At 48.0% G+C, this 23,338-nt stretch overlaps 1 protein-coding gene and 2 long non-coding RNA genes across 3 annotated transcripts in view; 2 read left to right on the top strand and 1 right to left on the bottom strand.

Moving 5' to 3' along the window:
• The window catches only part of NCK2 (NCK adaptor protein 2), a 70,357-nt gene extending 62,856 nt beyond the window's left edge, over positions 1–7,501 (top strand). Inside the window, exon 5 of the mRNA XM_072951221.1 lies at positions 6,262–7,501. Within this exon, the coding sequence (XP_072807322.1) occupies positions 6,262–6,456 (195 nt within the window). The 3' untranslated portion in view covers positions 6,457–7,501. The remainder of the gene's footprint in view (positions 1–6,261) is intronic.
• LOC140689969 (uncharacterized) lies at positions 5,121–18,835 on the bottom strand. The gene is made up of 4 exons (XR_012065114.1): positions 18,577–18,835; positions 11,608–11,826; positions 11,404–11,480; positions 5,121–6,042 (listed from the first exon to the last, which is right to left on the bottom strand). It is a non-coding gene; the product is annotated as an uncharacterized lncRNA (long non-coding RNA).
• Positions 18,836–18,952: 117 nt separating this feature from the next.
• Positions 18,953–19,862, top strand: LOC140690132 (uncharacterized). The gene is made up of 2 exons (XR_012065316.1): positions 18,953–19,081; positions 19,447–19,862. It is a non-coding gene; the product is annotated as an uncharacterized lncRNA (long non-coding RNA).
• Positions 19,863–23,338: the final 3,476 nt, after the last annotated feature.

The following is a 23,338-nucleotide window of genomic DNA, read 5'->3' as shown; positions in this document are numbered from 1 at the left end:
CTCGAGGACTTGGTCAAATAGAGACTGCTCGGCCCCAGCGACCCGCGAAATGCCCAAGAATGTGCATTTCTAGCACATTCTTTGGAGATGTGGCTCATGATGATCTAAGGACCACACTTGGAAAACCTCTGGTCCCTATTTTGCCATCTTACTGGTTTTATTCATATTTCCAGCAGTGAGTGGAACTCCATTTCTGCTTAAGACTACATTTCCGAGAGACATAAACGGGCTTCAGGGTGAAAATTATAACCATCATAGGGTTGAATTTTATGTAGACTCTTAGGTTCTGTTGGGTGGAACGCATCTCCTGAAAGTGTTTGCTGGTTTACTCTGTAGCTGTTTAGAGCTTGGTAACAAACCCTCTGAGTTTGCAGTGTGTTTCCGATAGGAGCTGGTGGGCATCCCGTGTCCCAGCAGAGCGGGGGCCGTGCCCACACAGCTCGGAAGGCGGGGAGCAGCGTGGTGAAGTCCTCCCTGCAGTGTGACCCCTGCAGGCAGCTTCCCAGGCAGGAAGAGCACGTGTCCTCACCCACCACCCAGCCTGATGCTTCGGTTCCCTCTGTCAAGATCATAGTGCATCCACCAGACTTGCACAGACCTTTTTGGAGTAGCCCCTGAACTTCTTATTTATGTTTCTTATTGTGGCAGAATATAAATAACGTACAATGTAACATGTTCATCATTTTTCAGTGTAAGTGCAGACGTGTAGGTCATTGTGCAGTCATTACCACCCTCCTCCTCCGCAGCGCTTCCTTTTCCCTAACTGGGACCCTGGACTCACTAAAGGGGAACTCCCCCCCCCCCCCAGCCCCAGGAGACTTGCTACTCACTGTCTCTTTGAATTTGACTAAGTACCTCATATGAGTAGAATCACACATGTGTGTGCTTTTGTGTCTGTCTCATTCCACTCAGCGTAATGTCCTCACGGTTCATCCGTGTGGTAGCAGGTGTCAGAATTCCCTTCCTTTTTTTAAAGCTGGATGGTACTCCGTAGTGTGGATGGACCATGGTTTGTTTATCCATTCATCTGTCGAAGGACGCTTGGGTTGCTTCCACCCTTTGGCTGTTTTGAACATGGGCGTGCAGACATCTGCTCTTTAAGGTGCATACTCAGTAGGGTTGGCTGGAACGAATGGTGGGTCAGTGTTTAATTTTTTCAGGAACCGCCATCTGCAGCTGCACCGTTTTGTCTTCCACCAGCTGTGCACAAGGGTTCCAGTTTTTACACATCCTCACCAGCAGTTGTTGTTTTGTTTTTTTGTGGGGTTTTTCGTTTTTCTGTTTTTCGTAACCACCATCCCAAGTGGTATCTCACTGTGGTTTTGATTTGCATCAGCACAGAACCTTTTAATCTCAGCTGCACTTCTTGCCTCTTTGAGGGTATTTCCTGCAGCCCTGTTACTAAGTGGTTCCCATGGATGGTCTCAGGGTCCCCGCAGAAGCAGCACAAGGTCCTAACACAGAATCAGAAAGCGGTTCCCTCATTCCAGGAGTTCACCCTCCCTAGTTGTCCAGCGTTGCCTTCTTTTAATCAAAATTGACTCACTGTTTGCACTTATACCACTAGCAGTCAACTGATGTGTGTGTGTGTGTGTGTGTGTATACATATATATAAGATTATTTATTGTTGCTCAGTCACACCAGGCATGACTTGGCAAAAAGACAGAGAAAGACAGGAACAGTGTTCTGAAAGTCTGCCCTCTGAGGCATTTACGTTAACTTCAGGAGATGCATTTTGGGAGGCGGGGAGAGAGAACACACACACACCTAGTGGACAGTAAACGCTCTCGTTTGGAGATGCGGCAGGGGGTACTTCGCAGGCTGTCCCGAGGCTGACAACTGATTTCTCTTTGTTTACTTAAGCAAGTTTATTTCAAAGGCTAAGGGGAACAAGAATATTTGATCGTGTCGCATAGGGACTGGCTTTAAGCCTAGGGAGTGACTGTTTCACAGATACACTTAGAGGAGTACGAAAACGCCAGTCAAAAGCTAAACTGGTATAAAAACAAAGAGTAGCTGTTGGCAGCGAGGGGCCTGCATATAGGCAGTGAGTCCATTTTGATGCAAAGCGGGCTGTATTGGATAAGTGGGGAGGGGGACCCAGCAGTGAGAAAACTGAAAGGCCGCTTTTCTGAGATAAGAGCAGAAAATATTCATCAGTGGGGTACAGTCTGCCTTTAGCCCATTGTCTCTAAGTTTTTTTGGCAAAGGAAATACTTCTCCGGACAAAAGACTACCTTCCTTAAAGAAGCAAAACGGAGAGAAAAACACCCATTTACTAGACAAGAAGGAAAGAATGATACAGCCTTTGATAGGAAACCAACAAGGTGACCTCTCTTTGAGGGCAGAGAGAGTGTTAAATATATGCATAAATTATTGGTGCTTGAAGACCTGCATGACCAGCAATCGATCCAGGGTCCACCTGGGAGGCTCGGTGAACCACACGAAAGGCATTTCTATTCTCAGCTTGCTCTTAAGTCCAAAGTGAATGATAAGTGGAAGTTTTAAGGTTATTAAAGACTCAGCAGTGCCTGGGAGCAAGTCCCTCCCTCCCCAGTATGTCTTCTTAGCCACGTGCTTAGAAGAGGTCAAGTGATGTTGCTGGTCTTGGGAGCACAATTTGAGACCCACTGGTCCAGTTCATCTACAGGCTCCATTGAGAATTATTTCGTGGCAACGTGTTAACAGTGCACTTGAGGGTACAGATTGGAAAGTGTACTCACGCTGAGGTGAGAATTCCCTGAAGATAACACATGTATACAGATGACCCGTGACGCCAAGATGTTAAATGAAGGAGCTTAGGTGAAAAGCAGACTTCCCTGTTCAGAAAGCCCTGTGTGGATCAGGGGCTCAGTTAAAAGGTCTGTCCCACGCTGGCTGTCACTCACATCCTCCCTCCACGCAGCGCTGCTTTACCTGTGAACTGATTAACGTGTCCATAAAACCAGCACAGAGCCTGTCCGGCGCTGAACTGTAACACTGAGATTGCCCTCTGTCTGCATCTCAAGGCTGGCAGCACAGAATGTGTGTGCTTATAAGAATTAGTAGAAGCCTGAGAGTAAACACGGCTTCAGGGAGACCTGAGCGGAGGATGGATGTGCCGTTGGACCCAGGTGCGCGGTGACGGGTGTGTCCCCTGACCTTCCAGGACTGATGGCCATGTGGCTGGGGAGGTGGTGCTGATGCCCCAGCCTCGCGCATGTGCAGACCACCTGTCCGGCAGCACCTGCTCTAGTCGGTTCTGTTTTCAGGACCGTCCACAGCACCTGCCTTGGGTTGGGATGTGAGGCTGGCTTGCATGCATCTGGTTCGGTCCTGGGAAAACAGAAGTGGCTGAGAATTGTGCAGGTGACTGCTTGGAATGTCCTTCTGTGCTGTGCAGAATGTTCTGTGGGTGGGGCTGGGGTGACAGAGTCATTGTGACATCAGGGTTCCTGGTGATACGTCTCTGTTCTGGCCCCTGCCACCCTGTCCCCCCACCCTCCTGGGCCGGCTCAGAAGATCTTCACCCTGTGCTGATTCATTTCTGAGAGACCTAGCTGGGGAAATCATTTTTACTTTCTGTGTCCCCCTCCCCACCCCATGCTGGCCTCCGACCCTCTAATGGCTGTGATTCTGAAAATGCCATGTAGCTCATGGCAAAATCAGAGATAAACCTTCCAGTCTCTTCCTAAAGTTTCGTCTCGCCAGCATTTCCCAGGTTTCCTCCGAGGCAGCCAGCCCCGGGTTTAGTGTGGAGGTAAGGGGACGCTTTTCCCTCAAAGGTTTGTTTTCATTTGGTCCGTTTCGGGCAGAGGGACACGTAAGTGTGAACTGTAAAGACATCTGTCTCTGATTCTTCTCTGCTGACAGCTGTGGCTGGTGGGGGCCCTGCCATCCTTCCCAGGCCAGGACTGTCTCTGAGCCCCATCTCCCTGAGCTGTCACTGGTTTCTACAGAGTTGTCTCTGGTTTTGCAAGATTTGTACACTTTTAATCAGACACTTGCAAAGTCCAGGTCAAAGACAAGGACAGGAACACTTGTTTGTCCCGATGGGGGGCTGGGAAAGCGGGCCGGGCTGCTGGACCTCGCAGCAGTGACTTCCTAGGCTTGGGAAAAGGCTGTTGTAGGAATTCAGTTAAGCGCTGGGTGACCCGGCTCCCACCACCAGGGCTCCCCGTGGACCCAGCAGGGGATTGGGCGTGGCCCTGCCTGGCCTCACATGTGATGGCGCTGTCTGCTCTGCAGAAAGCCAAGGCGGGGCAGAGCTCACCTGGATATGGAGTGGGGAGGCGTCTTCAGGGCAGTGAGCCTCTGAGCGGAGACTTACAGGAAGGGTTGACTGAAGGCGGGGACAAAGGATGACTCAAAAATAGGAAGCAGAGTGAAAATGGGCCTGGGGGTGGGGCAGCCTTTCGTCTCATAGATAGGCTCTGTAGGTGGGGGCTGCTGACCCAGCCCTGGTGGGCCGTGGTGGGCGGCTGGGTTTTATTCTGAGGTGTCCCTCCAACTGCCTCTCAGCTGAGCCAGCCACTTAGTGCCTCAGAAGAGGCAGGACCCTCCCTCCCTGCATTTGCCGACGTCCCACCTCCCCAGCGCTAGCCCTGCCGCCCCTGCATTGCTGGGGCCCAGCCCCCACTTCTGCAGAGGCCACCCCTGGCCACCCCCGCACATTTAAATGACCTGCCCTACCCCAGCACTCTCTCCTGTCTTCCGAGAACTCAGCACAGTTTGCAGCTGACCATATGCCGTTTCCTTATTCATCTGCATCCCTCCCCCCGCAACAGTCACTTCCACGGGCACAGAAGCTAGTGCAGAGCTATGTCCCGAGTTCACGCTCCCCAGGGCGTGGCCTGTCTGCTGCCTGGTCCGTGTCTAATAATTGCATGTTGAACTAATCAATACCTTTTTCCCCCAAAGAACATTTCTTATTCAATATCTCACCCTACGTATTTTTCAATAAATGAAATAAAAGACCAATTTTAACAAAAATACCATCTTTCTAAAATATCTTCAGATATGAGTAAGGTGCCGACATAATCACAGATCTAAACGTTTCGCAGTAAAACCTGCGCATGAAGCACAATACGCTCCCTCGGGGATATTATGAGCCATGTTAAAATGCAACCAGAATTCTCCACCGCTCTTAAAATATTTATTTGGAAATAGCTTAGAATTAGAAATCTTTTTAGATTAAAAAATTTTTTTGAAAATAAGTTACAGGTGTACAGGACAGCGAGTCACACTCTTCAAAGGTCAGACTCCCACATGTGTTGTGTTCTTGACGATGGCTTCTGGCGGGTGTGAGGTGACACCTTGGGGCTTCGATCTGCATTTTCCCGATGACTGGCGATGTTGACCATCTTTTCAGGTGCCTGTTGGCTATTTGCATTTCCATCTTTGGAATGTCTGCTCAGTTTTCCTGCCTATTTTTAAATCAGGTTGTTTGTTTTCTTGAGGTTGGATTGTATGAGCTGGTTATACATGGTGGATACTGACCCTGACTGGTTTTACCATTTGCAAATGTTTTCTCCCCTTCAGTAGGTTGTTTTTTGGTTCTGCCAATGGTTTCCTTTGCTGTGCAAAAGCTTTTTAAGTTTAATTAGCTCCCTTTTGTTTATCTTTGCTTTTCTTTCCTGTGTTTTAGAAGACAGATCCAAAGCAGCATCACTGTGATTCATGTCAAAGAGTGTCCGGTCTGTTTTCCTAGGAGTTGTATGATTTGGGGTCTTAACGTTTTGGTCTTTACCGTGTGAGTCTATTTTTGTACATGGTGTTAGAGAATGTTTTAATTTCAGCCTTTCACATGTAGCTGTCCAGCTTTCCCAGCACCACTTATTGAAGAGACTGTCTTTTCTGTCATATAGTTTGCCTCCTTTGTGGTAGATTAATTGACCATGAGTGCGTGGGTTTATTTCTGGGCTCTCTGTCCTCCGTGAGTCTGTGTATTTTTTGCCAGGACCACGCTGTTGGCTGAACTTCGAATAGCGGTAGAAGTCAGAGGAAGTGGGATTTCTAGCTGCTGCCTGTATGCAGACCACTTTTTAAAAATTCCAGAAACAGCTAAAGAAAAGAAAAACTCAGGTTAACACGGTTGCCGTGCCTTCCATAATGAGTCTCCCCATCTTCACGTGACTAAAATGCGTTTAGCACCAGAACCGTCCTAACCAAATTCCAGTGTCCTTCGCTCCAGAGCATCTGCATCTCGGGCTGCCCCCGGGTCGCCCTGGACAGCAGGCGCCGCGTGTCCAGTCGTAACCCCTGTTCCCTTTCCCTCCGCAGCCCAGTGACTTCTCCGTGTCTCTCAAAGCATCAGGGAAGAACAAACACTTCAAGGTGCAGCTGGTGGACAATGTCTACTGCATCGGGCAGCGGCGGTTTCACAGCATGGACGAGCTGGTGGAACACTACAAAAAGGCCCCCATCTTCACCAGCGAGCACGGGGAGAAGCTCTACCTCGTCAGAGCCCTGCAGTGACCTCCGTGGCCTGCGTGCCCTCGCGGGTGACCTGCAGCCCGGGCCCTGTCCATGGTACTGCTCCCTCCGCCCGGTGCTCCTTTCCGCCCGCCCCCTCGCCATCCCAGGCCCCGCCGGCCAGTTTAGGAGACGGGGCGGTGGAAGAGGGGCGAGTGTGTCCACTTTATTCCTTCTCCTTGGGAAACAGCCTTAGTCTGTTCAAACCGCTCAGGCCAACAGACCCCTCGTAAAGGAGACACCAGGCGCGGTTTGAATGCACCGAAGCTGCCGTTAATTCAGTGAACTACAGCACCTTCGAGAGTGGTGCCGGGGCTCTGGGCGGCACCGGCAAGGGTCCTGGCCCTGGTCCTGGCAGCCCCGGGCCCACGTCCTTGGCGCATACACGGCCCCAGACTCTCCGGGCGTGGGGGTCGGGGCCGTGTGCTCGTGGCAATACCGGAACCGCCGGGTGAGACAGGAGGGAGGATGCTGTCCAGTGCCTTTGGGGCTGTGCTTGCAATAAAGAAAAGATGTCCTTGAAGGTCGGTCTGCAGGAGAGGGGCCGGAGACTTGGAGAGACAGAGGCTTTGGAAATGTGCCCCCAGGTGTGCCGTCTGCCAGTGCTTTTTCCTCCAGCCCTGCGGCTCTGTTTCGATTTCACAACTATGTATTTAATTCTCAAAGTGATACGTATCTGTAGCCATTTGTTGACACTAATACAGATGATTAAGGAAAACAGCTGATCTTTGGGGAAGGGGAGCGACCAACACTTCGTGCACACACACACACACACACACACTATATATATATATATAAAAATATATATTATTTGCTTTACAGGGAAATTTTTCAGGGTTTACAAAAGAATATGTGATGGGTAGTAAGACACAGAATGTTTATGAAGAAAACGCATTTTCTTTCTTCTTTACATTTGAACTCCTTTATAGTTTAAATACACAGTCTTGAGATGGCGCATTCCTACAATTGAGGAAGGGGTCTTAAGACCCCCTAAACTTGCATACTCAGTTTTTTGGATATTGTAATAAAAAAAAGTATTAAGACAAGATGCTGTGTGTGTTCATCTCTGGCGAAGCTCTGACTCAGTGATGGGAGAGGAGTTAGTACAGCTTGTCCCGAAGACTCAGTGCCTAAGGGAGGGAGGGGGTTGCATTTTTTGAGGGGAGTTTTAACAAATTCCTTGTGTGTTTTCTTTTTCTACCACTGCATTTTTGTACCTTGAAATAATAAATGTTAATTAGTGCAACTCCAAGAGAAACCAGAATCTCAAGCTTGGTCTTAACTTTACTCTTTGGAAATTATCCTTTAAAAATCATTTCCCCAAATGGTTGTCAGCTGGCCTTCCCTCCTCTCTCTGCTCCTGCCTGCCTTCCACACGCCCAGGAAGTGTTTACCGCTCACCGAGCACCGCGCGTGCCCAGCACCGGGATACAATGCCGCAGAGCACGACGCTGGTGGCCCCGCGGGCCAATCACAGCATTCCTCCAGCCGGACACAGTGTTCTCGTCACAAGTCCCTGAGCTGGGTCCTGCTCTTGTCCCTGTCACACAGATGGCGGAGGAGAGGCACCCAGTAAACGCATGGGGGCACGTGGCTGGTGCATCTCGGAGCAGGTGGCCAACCCAGAGGCCTGGCTTCAGGGCCACGCCCTCTGACCCTGGCCTCTGGAGGCTCCCAGGAGAAATAAGGTGTTTTGTGAGAGTCTGCACTTCATCAGTTGAGTTCATTTATCTTTAGTTGTTGCTTTTGATATAAAGAAGAAGTCTGATGATAAAAGAGAAGTTTGGTGTCTGGTACCTGAGGTTGGGGGCACCCAGGTACATAATAGACCTGCAGGGGAGTGAGGCAGGTCGTGACCTTAGACAGAACACGTAGATTCTGGACCTTGTCCCGGGACTCACACTTCCTCCCGACTCTCAGATCTCCCTGCTGTGTGTTCCATGTTGACCTTGTGCAAGGATCCCTCCAGACTGTGAGCTCCTGGACAGCTGAATCCCTGAGTTACATCCAGCAATTAAGGGAGAAGTAATTAAAGGGCACACTACAAACACACTTTGGCTTCGGGAACTTCTTTAAGACTTGTAGTTGTAATTGACAATTATTTTTAATCTTCTCTCAAACCACCGTGGGGTAGATCAAGACCAGTGTTCATGAAGGTTCTGCACGCTAGGACGTCCCGGCACCAGGTGGACCGGTGGCGTGTGGACTGATGGTCCCAGTAGGAACCCGTTGATAGAGTGGGGGATGCAGAGGGATGTGAAGACAGGGTCCCTGTGTGATTTGGAGTCTGCCCCAGCAATGCTCTGTCCAGGTGACCCTTCTGCCATCACCTTCCTGCCCATCCAGAGATTTCCCGGACGGATCTCGTTTTGCTGTTCCTTTGCGTCTTTGCACAGACAGCAGAGGACAATAAAGGTCAGAGTTTTTGTAATTGTGCAACTCTGCAATTGTTTGCATTAGATGTGCCTTCATTTTCTGTAAACAGCCTGTGAATTACAGTGTTTAGCCACCCAGCTCTTCACAGTGGCTATTCCAAATGCCATCCCATCCTGTTTCTAGGGGGTGAACGTGTCCATCTTCTCTCCCAAAGCGCATCACAAATTAAAGTCTTGAATCATAATTAGAACCTTTATGTCTCTTCAAACTCTGACATTTCCAAACGAAGCATTTTTGGCGCCAGTACAGTTTTGTCTTCGGCTTCTGCATACTAACTGATTTACAATTTACTTTTCTACCCTCTCTCCTGCCTAGTGGCAGAACGCCAGAATAATTTAAGACCAAAGTTCAGAGTGAAAGAATGAAAAAGCTTGGAAGCATTATTTTAAAATACTGCTTTTCAATAAATACAGGTCTGGTTTTGGCCACTTTCTCACTGGAGTCCAGGAAGATTCGTCTGTTAGTATGTGACGAGTGTAATTTATATCATTTCCGCTCTAACACCTGCCCCAGGTGCTGTTGAAGTAATGAAACCAATGAACATATTTGCCCGACCAGAATGTGGACGTCCGAATAGATGTTCATTCATCACAGAGGTGAATGGGTGTCCCGTGCCACAGGGACACGCCCGTGCCTCCTGTGTTGTGTCGGAACAGAGTATAGGGCTGGGGTGCAGCTCAGTGGTGGAGCGTGCACTCGGCATGCACGAGGTCCTGGGTTCAATCCCCAGCGCCCCCACTAGAAGAAGTTAGATACACAGGGTGTAGTGACAGGACACCCATGGTCCAGTAGTGCGAGTAGTTGTGTCCAGAAATGTCACCTCTGCAGAAACGGGTTTAATATGAAAAGGGATGTGTATACATACGTATAACTGAATCACTCTGCTGCACAACAGAAACTAACACAACATTGTAAATCAACTGTACTTCAATTAAAAAAACAATAAATTTTAAAAAATGGGTTTAAACTTGCCTCTCTGCTCTAAGCTGCCCCTGAGTTTTGTTGAGAGTCTCAAGCACGTCATTGCATGTGATGACAATGCAAAAACAGAAATGCGTTCAAATCCTTCACTTGGTTAAAAACCATCACAGAATGCTGAGACCTTGCTGACCTCTCTGAGGCTTCAGACTTTCAAGGTCCTTTGTCTGAAAAGCCATTGAAATGCACAGCCGTGCCACACCCGCACAGGCCAGCCGTCCACGCAAGTTGTGAAACCGGCCCCCCTCTCTCGGGGGCCAGCCGCGCTCTCCGTGACCCCGGCTCCTTCCTGCAGGACAGTCTTAACACAAAGACCTCTCTCATGACTGTTCCTCTCTGTCCCTGGAGGTCCCTGGGCTGAGTCCCTGGGTAGCAACTGAAGCTGCAGCTAAAGGCAGTGACACAATGGGGCTATTGTGTGAGCTCTAAGTCATCGGGAGGGCAGCCTGGGCGCAGGGCTGAGTCAGCAGGCACACCTGCCGGCCCCATCCCTCAGGGCTCGGGTGGGCGGGGCCTCCTGGGCCTCCTTCCTCCCTGGGCCTCAGTCCACTCCTCTGGCCGCACCGGGGCTCCACTTCTGCCCCCTGCTGGCCCTGCTGCGTTCCTCCTGGCTCTGCCTTATCTCCACCAAGCAGCCCCAAGGCCACCAGGGTTCTGAAGTCAGTCACACCCCACCCGGAGTTAGAGCATAAACAGGTTGCCTGCCGTGTCTGGGACTCGGGGTATCAGGCATGAACCCCTTCCAGCCTTTCCTGAAACCTTCGGGTGTAGCATCTCCAGCCAGATTGCGAGAGTGAACGGCGGGGCACAGCCCGGGTATCAAGGCTGGTTGTTGTGGCCAAGCTGGGTCTTACATGCAGCCCAAGGGTGACAGTCAGAGAACCAGACCTGGTGGACAGACAGGGTGAGCCCTGGAGAACCAGCGCTTTCAAAGGGTTTAAACCCAGCGCAGATGCAGGACCACAAATGATGTCCAAGAGGGGGTGATGTCCAAGAGGGAGACTAATTCAGAAGAGGGTGGGGGCTAGCAAGGCCCTGCTGACAGGGACCTGGGACGGCGCCAGGGGCCGGGAGGGCGGCCAGAGTGCAGGGGGAAGGTTCCAGAAAGACTGGAGAACGTTCCTGGGGGACTCAGCGTGGCTTTGAAACGAGCCTGCAGGCTCTGTCCAGCTCCCATGGACCCGCACTGTCCAGCACAGCCAGCACCATAGCTCTTGAGGACTTGAAATGTCTGAATGTGCTTAAGTGTCAAACACATACCAAATGGGGAAGACACACCACAAAGTGTGAAATATCTCATTGATAAGTTTTTATATCCGTGTGTTGAAACACATGTGTTGGTTATATTGGTTTACAGAAAATGCATTATTGAATTGATGCCAACCTTTCTCTTTTTAAACTGTGTCTATTAGAAAACGTAAAATGACATAATTGGGTCACATTATATTTTATGGGCCAGAGTGGCTCTGGGCTGTTTATTCCCCTGAATTCCCCGGGTCCCCCAGCTGGATCACTTTATCAGCCCCCAGCCCGTACCTCTGACTGGGATGCAGTGTGACCACGACAAGAACTGGACACTGGAGAACAGGAACAGTGAGGAAACAAAGCGGCTCCTGGAAATTGAAAATAAAGGGCCCTTATTAATAGACTTATTAGAGGGGTCAGGCAGGAGTTTTGAGAAAATCTTCTAGAATAGAGAGAGGAGATAAGAAAATTCTAGGATATACAAGAAGAGCTAACCATCAACAATTAGGAATTCCCACCCCTAGAAAAGGGGCGAAAATGTCCACATGATCCCAAGTCCTCGGAGACGGAGCAGAGGGTGCACATCACAGCCAGAATCTGAGTCCGGGTTACAGAGGAAGTTGATAGGAGGCATCTAAAACGGAGAGGCCAGGGAGGAGCAGCGAGACCTCGTTACGCAGACATTGGGTCCAGAAGTAGGGGCTATGCGGTGGTCTGCAGAGAAAGGGGAGGGGGCATCTCAGATGAGCGAGGAAGAGAGACCCCCAGCCCACTGCCACGGGTCCCTGACCCTCTTTCTTATAGCAGGAGACATAATCCCAGCCAAAATAAAGACATAGATGTGGAAAGCTAAGGTTTTAGAGGATGCCTTAAATAACGTTTTTATGAACTTGAAGTGGAAAAAAAATGTGTAAGAAGTGTAAATCCTGAAGGAAATAAAAGACCCATGCAACTCCGTTAAGAAAAAGAATTTCTATTTCACAAAAGACACAATACAGAGACTATAAAGGCAAGTCATGAACTGGGAGAAAAAAAATCCAACCCATTCTTGACCATAGGAACTTAAAAAAAGAAAAGAGAAATACACTCAATGTACTAAGAACAAAAGATAAGGCGAGACATGAATGGTCCCCCGTGAAAGACGGTCGTCCTGTCAGGGAAGAGGAAATGCAGGTTAGAATCCAATTTTGATCCCGTTTCATACCCAGCAGACAGTCAGTCGGCCGGGCTGGGTGTCAGCACGGACCCTGGTGGGAATTTAAATCGCGCACCCTCGTTGGGGCACAAATCCGCAGTACCTCATCATGTTGAGCGGAAGCTTTGTGCATGGCAAGGAGCTCCTGCTAGAAATTCCAGCCCGATGGCTAGACAAATAAAGACGTGTATACACACATCTCATGATTTCTGTAATTCTGTAAAAATACTGTCTTCCGTACGTGTAGATGGATTTCCTAGGAGATGCATAGCATCTGTGTATGTTCACACACAGGAAGACACACATGAGTGTTTGCAGCATTTATACTAACCAACAGAAATGATGAACTACCAACTGTCCGCCGCAGGATACTAGCTAACTAATCGCGGTGGGCCCATCTAAAAGACTACGAGACAGTTGCTGTGATGAGTGATGGTCGCCATAAGAACCCACGTGGCCTTCAGCTGGCATGGAGCAGGCACAACAGAACACACGCAGGGTCGGATGCTTATATGCCAATGAGGGGTGGAGGTGAGACAAACAGTAAATCATCAACATAAAAGTAGGTAAATCCCCTATTTCTTCAGAAAGTGGTAAGTGCTATGAAAAAAAAAAAAAGAATGGGAAAAAGCCTGAGTGTTGTGGGCAGTGGTGGTTGGATGTGTAATTTGAGTCACGTGGTCCAGGTGGGTCTCATTGAGAAGGTGACGTTTTAGCCAAGGCTTAAAGCAAGGACCTTGCACCATAGATATTCAAGGGAACAAATGCTGCAGACAGATGGGACAGCTAACAAAAAGTTCCTAACGTGGAAACATGCCTGATAGCTTTGAACAGTTGTGTGAAGAATGCACATACTGCGTCTGGACCCAGTGATCGGGCAGAGAGCGAGCAGCCAGGCTGGGAGGAGCCTGAGGGTGTGAGGTCGGCGGGGCCGGGGGGTGGGGAGCCCGGCTTTCAGTTGGTGGAAATGCAGATTCTGGGCAGATTGCAGACTTCCCCTGACCTAGTTCCTTTTTTTTTTAATTGAAGTATAGTCAGTTGACAATGTGTGCATTTCTGATGTTAACAAATGGGACCTAAGTAAACCTATACAAAACAAAAACAAACAACTCAATCCAAAAAGACCTAAACAAGCAATTCTCCAATGAAGACCTAGCTGCTTTTTTAACAGCTCTGTTGAGGTATAATTGATGTGCCAAAGTGGCACATATTTAAGTGCACAATTCGATCATTTTGACATACGTCTACTTTGAGACCATCGCCAACTCACGACAATGAACAGACCCCTCCTGCCCCCTCATATCTCTCCCCCCACCTCCAGGTAACCACTCACCCACTTTTGGTCCCTAACCACAAGTGGCATTTTCTAGACTCACATGGCATGGATGCCTTTCCATCTGACTTACTTCAGCCAATGTGTATTTTGCAGTTCACCCTCATTGTGTCATGTTTCCACAACCCATTCCTGTTCTTTGCAGAAGAGAGTTCCATTGTGCGGACGGAGCAAAATGTGTCCCGCTACCTGCTGGTGGGTATTTGAGTTGCTTCAATTTTGACTGTTACAAATAAAGCTGCTGGAAACATCTGTGTGCATGTCGTCTGGACCCGTGTCTGCTTTTCTCTTGGGGAAGGGCCTGCCGCGGGAAGGCGGGGTCGCATGCTAAGGGTATGTTTAACTTCCTAAGAATTAGCCAGACTCTTTTTCAAAGTACTTGTACCGTTTCGCGGTCCCACCGCCAAGGAGGGAGAGTTCCAGTTCCTCCACATCCTCGCTGGTACTTGGTAAGGCTCGTCTTTTTTGATTTTAGACACTGTAAAAATAGGTGTGTTGTGATATCTCGCTGTGGCTTTAATTTGCGTTTCCTTAAACACGAGTGATGTCAATTGTCTTTTTCTGTGCTTGTTTGACATCCAGGTCTCCTCTTTGGTAAAATATCTGTTCAAATCTGCTCATTTTTAAAAACTGTCTTGTTTGTTTTCTTATTGTTGAGTTATCCGATCTTTATTCTGACATAACTGGCAAATGTTTTCCCCCAGCCTGGACTTGTCTTTTTATTCTATTAACCATGTCATGTAAAGAGCAAAGGTGAATTATTTTCTTTTATGCATCACTTTTTTCGGTGCTGTAACTAACAAATCTCTGCCTAGCCCAAAGGCATGATGGCTTTCTTTTCTACTTCCTTCCTGAAGTTTTATTGTCATACATTTAAGGCTGTGGTTCATTTGGGGCTGATTTTTGTAGGTGGTGCAAGTTATAAATCCAAGTGTAATTTTTCGCATGTGAATATTCGCTGGTTCCAGTGCTGTTGGTTTAAATGACTGTTCTTTCTTCACTGAATTGTCTTTGCACCTTTGTGGAAACTGAGTTGTCTGTATATGGGTGGAGCTGCTGCTTCTTTGACTGAAGGCGAGTCAGTGCACAGGGCTGTGTTACTTTCTGGTGGGCAGCGTGTTTTGGTCAATCTCTGAATTCGCGGATTTCCCTCTCTGCCCTGTAAAATCCGCTGTTAGGCCCATCTGGCGATTTTTTTTCATTTTGTTATTTTCGACTTTATAACTGATTTTTAATTTTTTAAAATTGTTTCTGTTTCAGTATTGAGACTCTCTACTTGTTGAGACATTGTTAGATTTTCCTTTAGTCCTTTGAACACATTTGTAATCGGTACTTTGAAGTTTTCACTAAATACAGAATTTGGGTTGATTCAGTTTCTGTTGCTTTTTTTTTTTTTTCTGAGTATGTCACCCCTCCTGTTTTCTTTGCAGTCCAGTAAGATTTTAAACTGAAACGACCTTTTTCGGACAACATAGCATAGCAATCCTGGATTCTGTTCTGTATTTCTTTAGATTGAGTTTCTCATTTCTTCGTCGCCTGGACTTACCCCTCGGACTCCGTCTCCCCCGTGGTGGACAGTCGACGTCCCTGCTAAGCTTTTTGTTCTTGTGTTATTTTGCTGGCTTCCCTGCAGGCCCCTCCTGCATCCGCAGTGCCCCGTGGCCACCCGGTGCTTAGGTCCCGCGTCTGCTGAGGGACCTGTGTGTGCTGGACAGCGCGTCTCACCTCCCCGCTACGTCTCAGGTCTCACTGTTTGTCAGGCGCTCTTGGGTCTTTTCCACGCTGAGGAGTTTTCCAGCCGCCCAGGGACAGGCAGACGGCTCGTTCTCTATCTCTCCCGTTTCTGGAATGTCCTTGTTACATTTCTAGCTGGTCTGCTCCTTGCCCTAACTGGGTCTTCCATCTCAGGCTACAAAAGCTGCAGGTTTTCCTGTGTTAAAGAAACCAGAGCTGGACAGAAGTCAAAGAGGTAAAAATAGACGTTACTCAGGAAATATTGCAATAGGGGAAAGGAATCCTTCTTATAGAGCTGGACGCCGCTCCGAATACAGCAAGGACAGGCGGAGACTTACGGCAAAGAGGCAGGTTACCTGGCTGGGTGGCTGGAAAACTACCAAGAGGAGACGTCAAGGATGGGGCAATTCTCGTTAAACTGACCTAATGGAATTCTTTCTGAAGGCCAGCGAGAGTGATCCGATAGCACCTGAGAGACAGCAGAAAATGAGGAATTTGACCAGTTATTGAGGGACTCAGTATTGAAGATGTGGGGATTTCTGCTAAACTGGCTTAGCAGGATTCTTGCCAAACTTGAGGACAAGCCCCAGGGATGAGGCCCAGCCAGGAGGAGAGCGTGGGGGGCGGACGGAGTTCGGTCCAGGGCAATTTCTGTTGCTGCAGCTGTTATGGAGCACAGTCTGGAGAGGCCTCAAAAAAACTAAAAACGGACTTACCCCATGATCCAGCAATCTGACTCCTGGGCATACATCTGGAGGGAACTCTAATTTGAAAAGATACATGCACCCCAGTGTTCATAGCAGCACTGTTTATAATAGCCAAGATTTGGAAGTAACCTAAGTGTCCATCGACAGATAAATGGATAAAGAAGATGTGGTACCTGTATATAATGGAACCACTCAGCCATAAAAAAGAATAAAATAATGCCTTTTGCAGCAACATGGATGGACCTGGAGATCATTATTCTAAGTGAAGTGAGTCAGAAAGAGAAAGAAAAATCTCATATGGTATCACTCGTATGTGGAATCTTAAAAAGAAAAGACACAAATGAATTTATTTACAAAACAGAAACAGACACACAGACATAAAGGACAAATGTATGGTCACAAGAGGGGAAAGGGGGTCGGAAGGGGTAAATTGGGAGTTTGAGATTTGCAGATACTTATTACTATATATAAAATAGATAACAAAGTTCTCCTGTAGAGCACAGGGAACTATATTCAATATCTTGCAGTGAACTATTTTGAAAAAGAATGTGGAAAGGAATATATGTATGTACACATATGACTGAGACATGATGCTGTGCACCAGAAATTGACACAACATTGCAAACTGACTAGACTGCAATTAAAAAACAAAAAGACAATTTCTGTCACCCTTCTTCATCCTCCCCTAAGGCCACTAATTTCTTGGAACAAAGTCACAGGGCTTTTTTACCTGAGACCCAGGAGAGTGCACATTCTGACCTCAGAGCTGCTGTCTTGGAAGCTGGCCCTACCCTGGTCAGTCCACCATCCTCGCCATCCAAGCTGCGGGCGAGAGAGGCTGGGGGCGGCCCCGGGGAATGAGGCCACAGGCTCTTACCCCAAAACTCTACCATTTCTTTCAAGAATGCTCGCAAATTTTTGGTCGCCTTTGATTTTCAGTACCCTGAGACTGACATCGCAGACAATTCTGTCCAGTTTTAAGTGTGTTTTCCAGAGAAGAACTGTGGACGATTTCATGTCACTGTAACTGGACGTCCCTCTAATGGCTCTTGGTCAGCGTCTGTCGTCCATCAAAGTGTGTCGTGAATAACCGAGTGTGCGTGGCCAAGTTCAGGGTTCTTAAAACTTTTGCAGTGGAAGCCCCTCTTTTTTCTGGAGTACCCCGAAATATATATTTCATATTACATACTCTATATTATTCTATATAATTATATAATATATTATACATCTTTATATATAATATATATATATAAAGATGTATGTGTGTGTATATATATATATATATATATATATATAAAAAATATATCAAGGTCCCAGACCTTCTCAACAAAAGGCATTTACTGCTCCAGCGTTTAAAAAGACTGACAAGGAAGAGGTGGTACCCCGTGTCCACCAACTCTGCTTTCAGATCCTCCCTGACAGTCACACGGAAAAGTCCACCTCCCCACACCGTGTAGTCAGGTGGGGGCCCCGTGTCCAGATCTGGCCAAAGATTTAGGTACAAAAGTGATGTGTGCTTCACTCCCCAGCCTCGGTTGTTGAAAAGCCTGCGTGCTGTTTTTCAGTCTCTTGGCCCCCCTTTGGTTGTGGGGGGGCGCAGTGGGGGGCCCCCAGGAGAAGACGGCAGAGCTCCAAGTCTGACCAAGTCTTGACCGCTCCGTCTCACATGGACAACACCTGCCTTTGGACCAAAAAAAAAAGGACTCTGGAGGAGCAAGAAATTAGCTTTTAAGTGCTAAACCATTAGATTTTGAGTTTGCTAGGCTGACTTAGGCGTATTGGAAAGGCTACAGGGCAATTACCTTCAGGAGCACAAAGGTTTGGGGAAGAAAATGTGATTACAGGAAACCTACACTCACAGAAAGTGGGTGACTGGCAAACCCTACTGTCGTCTGATCTAGCTCCTCCGCCAGTGAGAGAACCCACCATCCACGTGCCTCTCCTGCAGTTGTTAAGGTCTGAACTTCTAAGTGGAAAACAATGTCTTAGACCTAATCTAAGGGACAGAGATAATAAAATGTCAGTTAACCATCACTTGTCTATCCAGAACCTTCACTTATAAAAATATTTCCAACAATCAAGGTAAAAATAAGAGTCTTTCTGTTTTAATCTTCAGTTAACCAGCATATTTTGTTAACCAGCATCCACAGCCTAAACCCTGAGCCTTTTCATTATTTGAGGTTTCACCTTATATGCGATGATTTTGACTCCATGTAAACACCACGGAGGAAAAAAAATAGTGCACTTCGTAACAGAAGGAAAATAAACAAAATTAGTAAAATTGCTTTCCACAAGGAAATCCTTAAAGCTCTCTTCTATCTAGGAAAAACAGCAGCTAAATTAAATATAGCAGGTTGCATTTTATCTTTAAACACTGAAGATAAGCCTGAAAGAGCCCAGCTTTCTCAAGCTTGTGTCCCATCCGCTACCCACCCCACCCATAACCCCCACCCCCTACCCAGATTTAGCCCCACCCGTCCTTCCCCCACCCTCACCTCCACTCCCCTCACCAGAAGGGAGAATGTGGTGCCTGTGGGTCCCGTGGATGAATTAGTGATTGGAGGGCAAGCTGGTTTTAAGTTGGAGGAGATGAAATGCCAGCCTGCAGCTCGTGGAGACTGTGGGCCGAGTGGCAAGGAGAATAGATACACCGTGAAAGTGGAATTGTCAGCCTCTCCTGCTTTCCCTTTATTAACTCCGACATTTGCATGAAAATTGAATCCTGGTTTCCCAGCTGCTGCCTCCTGGCCTGAAGGCGCAATCCTCTGCTGGTGACATGATAATCAGGTCCCCAGCAAGCAATTATGATGTCATAAAGAGCAATCACCACCTCAGGTGTGAAAATAAACAGCCCACACAGATGATCACTTGACATCCTCATGGTCCTCTCAATGCAATTTTTCCTTGTAAAGACTTAACTTCATATGAGAAAATGACTATAATCCTGGAAAACGGGCCCACAGGCGGCGGTAAAACTTTGTGTTCTGGGCCCTGAGCCAGGTATTAGTGTGGGTCCCCTGAATCCTTATGTAACAGTCCTTGGAGGAACGTCTCCCCTCCCCTGATGTCCGCTGCATGGACAGTTTACTGAACCCCCTTGGAGATCCAGCTGTTGGACCTAAATGCTCCTTCTTTTTCAAAGCAAAGTGAACAAATGTTCCTCTAGTTGGAATAATGTCATGGAATAATGTCAATTAGGAAAAAATCTATTGCATAAAAACTAAATAATGTATATTATAAAGAAGGCAATGAAAATCACCCAGCGTCTTACCTAGCCGAGGGAAGACCCGCAGTTTTGGTTCCGGTCTGTTTTCCTTCTGTGAGTTGGGGGTGGGGAGTGATTGTGTGTGTGGTTTGTTTTGCAGGAATTAAATCACAAAGTATACACTGTAAATGAAAACTATTGCCAGCTGTATCAGTGAACAGAGGATGCTACCACCATCCTTAGCTGCCCCTGCCTCCCCCCCCACCACCACCGACAGTGAGCGGAGGGAACTCAGGATGCGGACAAGCAGGCAGCCCAGCCTCTGAGTGGACTCAGGACATGGACCGAGGCGGGGGGAGTAAGTCCCCACACTGCCCCAACACACACCTTCCTTGCAGAAATCTTGGTGGGGGAGGAGGCATCTACAGACTGTAGGATCAGGGGTCAACACGTGCTTCCTCGATCTCATGAGGTAGACAGGCCCCCGGTGCTGTTCTGTGGTCAGCCTCTTCCAGTCACAAAATGCCTTAAATCCTCACTTTGGAAATAAAGAAAACTACCTATTTAGGAAAATTATTCCAAGCCACAGTCAAAGCATGTTCTGTGACCTCTGTATCAGAGTCTGGCCTTAACTGGCTGTGTGTCTGCAGGCAAGTCATTGAACCACTCTGGGCTTCTGTTAAATGAAAGCTTCTGGAGGGGGGTGTGATCTACTATTTTGCACTCAGCATTCAGAGTTTAGGCCATTTGTTTTAGGGAAATGTTTTCCCCCTATAGCTTATTGGGATATAATTTACATAAAGTACAAAAATTTAAAGTGTATAGCTCAATGATTGCCTTCGTTCAGGTTACTATAACAAAAATGCCATAGACTGAGTGGCTTAAGCAAAAAAAAGCTTGTTTCTCACAGTTCTGGAGGCTGGGAGTCCAAGACGAAGGTGTGTGGGGAGGGCTCAAGTCCTGGTTCCCAGACAGCATTTTTGGGTTGTGTCCTCCCGTGGTTGAGGGTAGAGACCCAGGAAGCAAGCTCTCAGGGCTCTTCTGAGAAGGGCGCTAATTCCTTCACTAGGGCCCCACCCTCAGGGCCTTCCTCACACCATTACGCCGCGGGTAGAACTTCAACTTAGAGGTTTTGGAGGGACACAAACATTCAGTCTTTACCACGACCTTTGCATATACAAACATACACACACACACACACACACACACACGCACTCTAGTCACCACCCTGATCTAGAGAGAGATGGAATTCTTCCTACATCCAGAATGCTCCCCTATACCTCTTCCAGTCAACGTCCCCCTGAATTTAACTACTATTCTGTCTCAACATCACCACAATTTAGCTTTGCCTGCTCTTGAACTTCGTATAAATAAAATCATACTTGCAAATACTAACTTGTATACGTAAGAAAGATGAGCTGTTACTTTGCAGATGCAAACTACTATATATAAATAAACAACAAGGCCTTACTGTACAGCACAGGGAACTGTATTCAATACCTTATAATAACTTGTAGTGAAAAAGAATATGAAAAGTAGTGTGTATCTGTATAACTGAATCACTACGCTGCACACCTAAAACCAACACAACACTGTAAATCAACTATATGTGAATTCAATCAATCAGTCAGTCAGTCAATCATACAATATACTTTTTAACATCTGGCTTCTTTCATACAACGTGGTATTTTAAGAATCATCCAGATCATTTTAGGTGAACTTTAAAAACTGGAATGGGTCATTTGGGAACAGAAAAATATTCTTGGCTTTTAAGACAGGTCCATGATGTCGACCAGAGAATGGGGAGATATTCTAGGTTGGCAGAGCATCTCCACAGGGTTTGGCCATGTGGGTGTGAAGCTGCAGAGTGTGATTCCAGGGCTGACCCCAGACCCCAGACATTCTGTTTGGGATCACAGCCGGGAACAGAAGTAGAGGCGGATAGGGGCTGGCTCCCCTCCGAGTCTGGTCTCCCTTCATTTCCCTGAGAGCGGAGCACAGATGCATAAACAGATCATCCCTGCTGGGATGGGAGGCAGGAGGCAGGAGTCAGGAGGCAGGGAGCCAAGCCAGGCAGAGACGCTGGAAAACAGGAAGCCCTTGCCTGAAATAGAGGCGCTCATGCCTCCGCTTCCAGCGCGGGGCTCCTGGGGAGCTCGTCAGGGTCACTGTCAGACCCGGCGCAAATGAGGGCACGATGGCCCTGTGTCCAGCACGCACCCCTCCTTCCGGCCCCACAAGCAAACAGCTGTGAGTGGTGGGTACACCCTGAAAATTCCACACTCAGCCATTGCCTCCGAATGGAACTGATTGTTGCCTCTTTATAATTTTCTTAACTGTAAATATTTTAATGAGTTATTGAAAAGTGTTCTTTCGCCTTGATGGAATCATATCTTTAAAAACAATATAAAATCCTGGGCCAGTGGAAAATTTTTCCAGGCTCCACATTGGCCCTGCTCCTACATAGACTAGAAAATGAACAATGAGCTACCAGGACACACCTTTCCAGTGGCTCAAATCCAAAACGCTGACGACAGCAATTTCTGGTGAGAATGTGGAGCAGCAGGAACCTCGCTCCTGGTCAGTGGGAAGGCAAAACTGTGCCGCAGCATCGGAAGGCAGTCTGACAGCTTCCACAAGGCACAACGGACTCTTACCATATGATCCAGCAACCACACTCCTAGGTATTTGCCCACCGATCTGAAAACTCACGTGCGCTCAAAACCTGCGCGCAAATGTTTACAGCAGCTTGATTCATCGTTGCCAAGACCTGGAGAAGCAAGAACGGATGAGCAAACTGTCGTACAACAGACAGTGGAACCCTATTCAGAGATTAAGAGGGAATGGACACTCAAACCTCACCACAGGGATGAATCTTAAATGCCTCCTGCCCCATGATTGCATTTACATGACCCGCCACACGCCGGCCTCCGTGGGTGTGAGCCAGGAAATATAAAATGGTTTTGGCCCAAGTACAAAAATGTGAACTCAAACAGAGGATGCTCTGTGGGACGGGCTCTGTAATTTTGACACCGTCTCGGGCTCCATGTTGAGTCAGGAGAGGCCTGTCTGTGGAAAGTTTGGTGTATCAGGCCGCCTGGGGTCTTAAGTCACAAATCCCTGTGGAGTGAAGGAAAGCCAGGACTCGGGTTGTTGGGAAGATAGTGTGAAGGTCACGGACTCCACAGATCTCGGGGTGACTGACCCTCATCTCTGCCTTCCCTCCGTGACCCCATTCTGCTCCATCCTGCAGATATGGCTACCAGTGGTCCCTCCATGTCCCCCAGCCCAGCCCAGGCTGCTCTGAGCCATGCTGTCCCCGACAGATGTCCACAAGTCCCAGGGAAGAGATTTGGGTCAAATGTTCACTGCTGGGTTCACTGACTGAGGCCTGGAGAGCTGGTCCCCTAAGAGAGGGACCACGTGTTTGAAGAGGGGAGGGAGTTTGGAGCAGGTGGAAAGGGAAATGCTGTGAGAATGCAGACAAGACAGCTCTTCCCTACACAGGGCAAGATGGGCTTGGTCCTGCTCTGGGCTGTGATTCAGTGCTGGTTGGTCACGGCCTTCCTGTGGTCTTTTATCAATATCCCACTGACATGGTCATCATTTCATTGGTTGAGAACAAAAATCAGCAAGCTGCACTTTAACCCAGGTGCAATGCCCCCCAAACAAGGAAAGAGAAGCGGTCCTTCATGCTCCTTCATGCTTCAGGCTCCCATCACCCTCCGGAGTGAAGACGAGGTAGGATGAACAATCAAAGAAGATGATGTTTTGTTTGTCGAGGGCAGGGAGCGTGTCCTGGCATTTCAGACACCCTGGCTTGTGTGGACAGTGCCTCCCACACCGGCACTATGAGTGCTCACTGAACTGAGGTTTTGGAAAAACAAGATTCTACCAAGACTGAGAGCAGGAAATTACAGGCAACTGGTACGTCTTGGGTAAAAACATGAACAAGCATTTAGACACCAAATTCAAGATGGACTTTGGAAAGCACCACAATAAATCATGGCATGGGGTCCCCCAGGCCGAGGGACCAGCACGCTCCAGACGGG

This window comes from Vicugna pacos, chromosome 28, assembly GCF_048564905.1.
Source record: "Vicugna pacos chromosome 28, VicPac4, whole genome shotgun sequence".
Classification (NCBI taxonomy): domain Eukaryota; kingdom Metazoa; phylum Chordata; class Mammalia; order Artiodactyla; family Camelidae; genus Vicugna; species Vicugna pacos.
The sequence above is the reverse complement of the archived record's forward strand: the minus strand, read 5'-3'. Positions and strand labels throughout refer to the sequence as shown.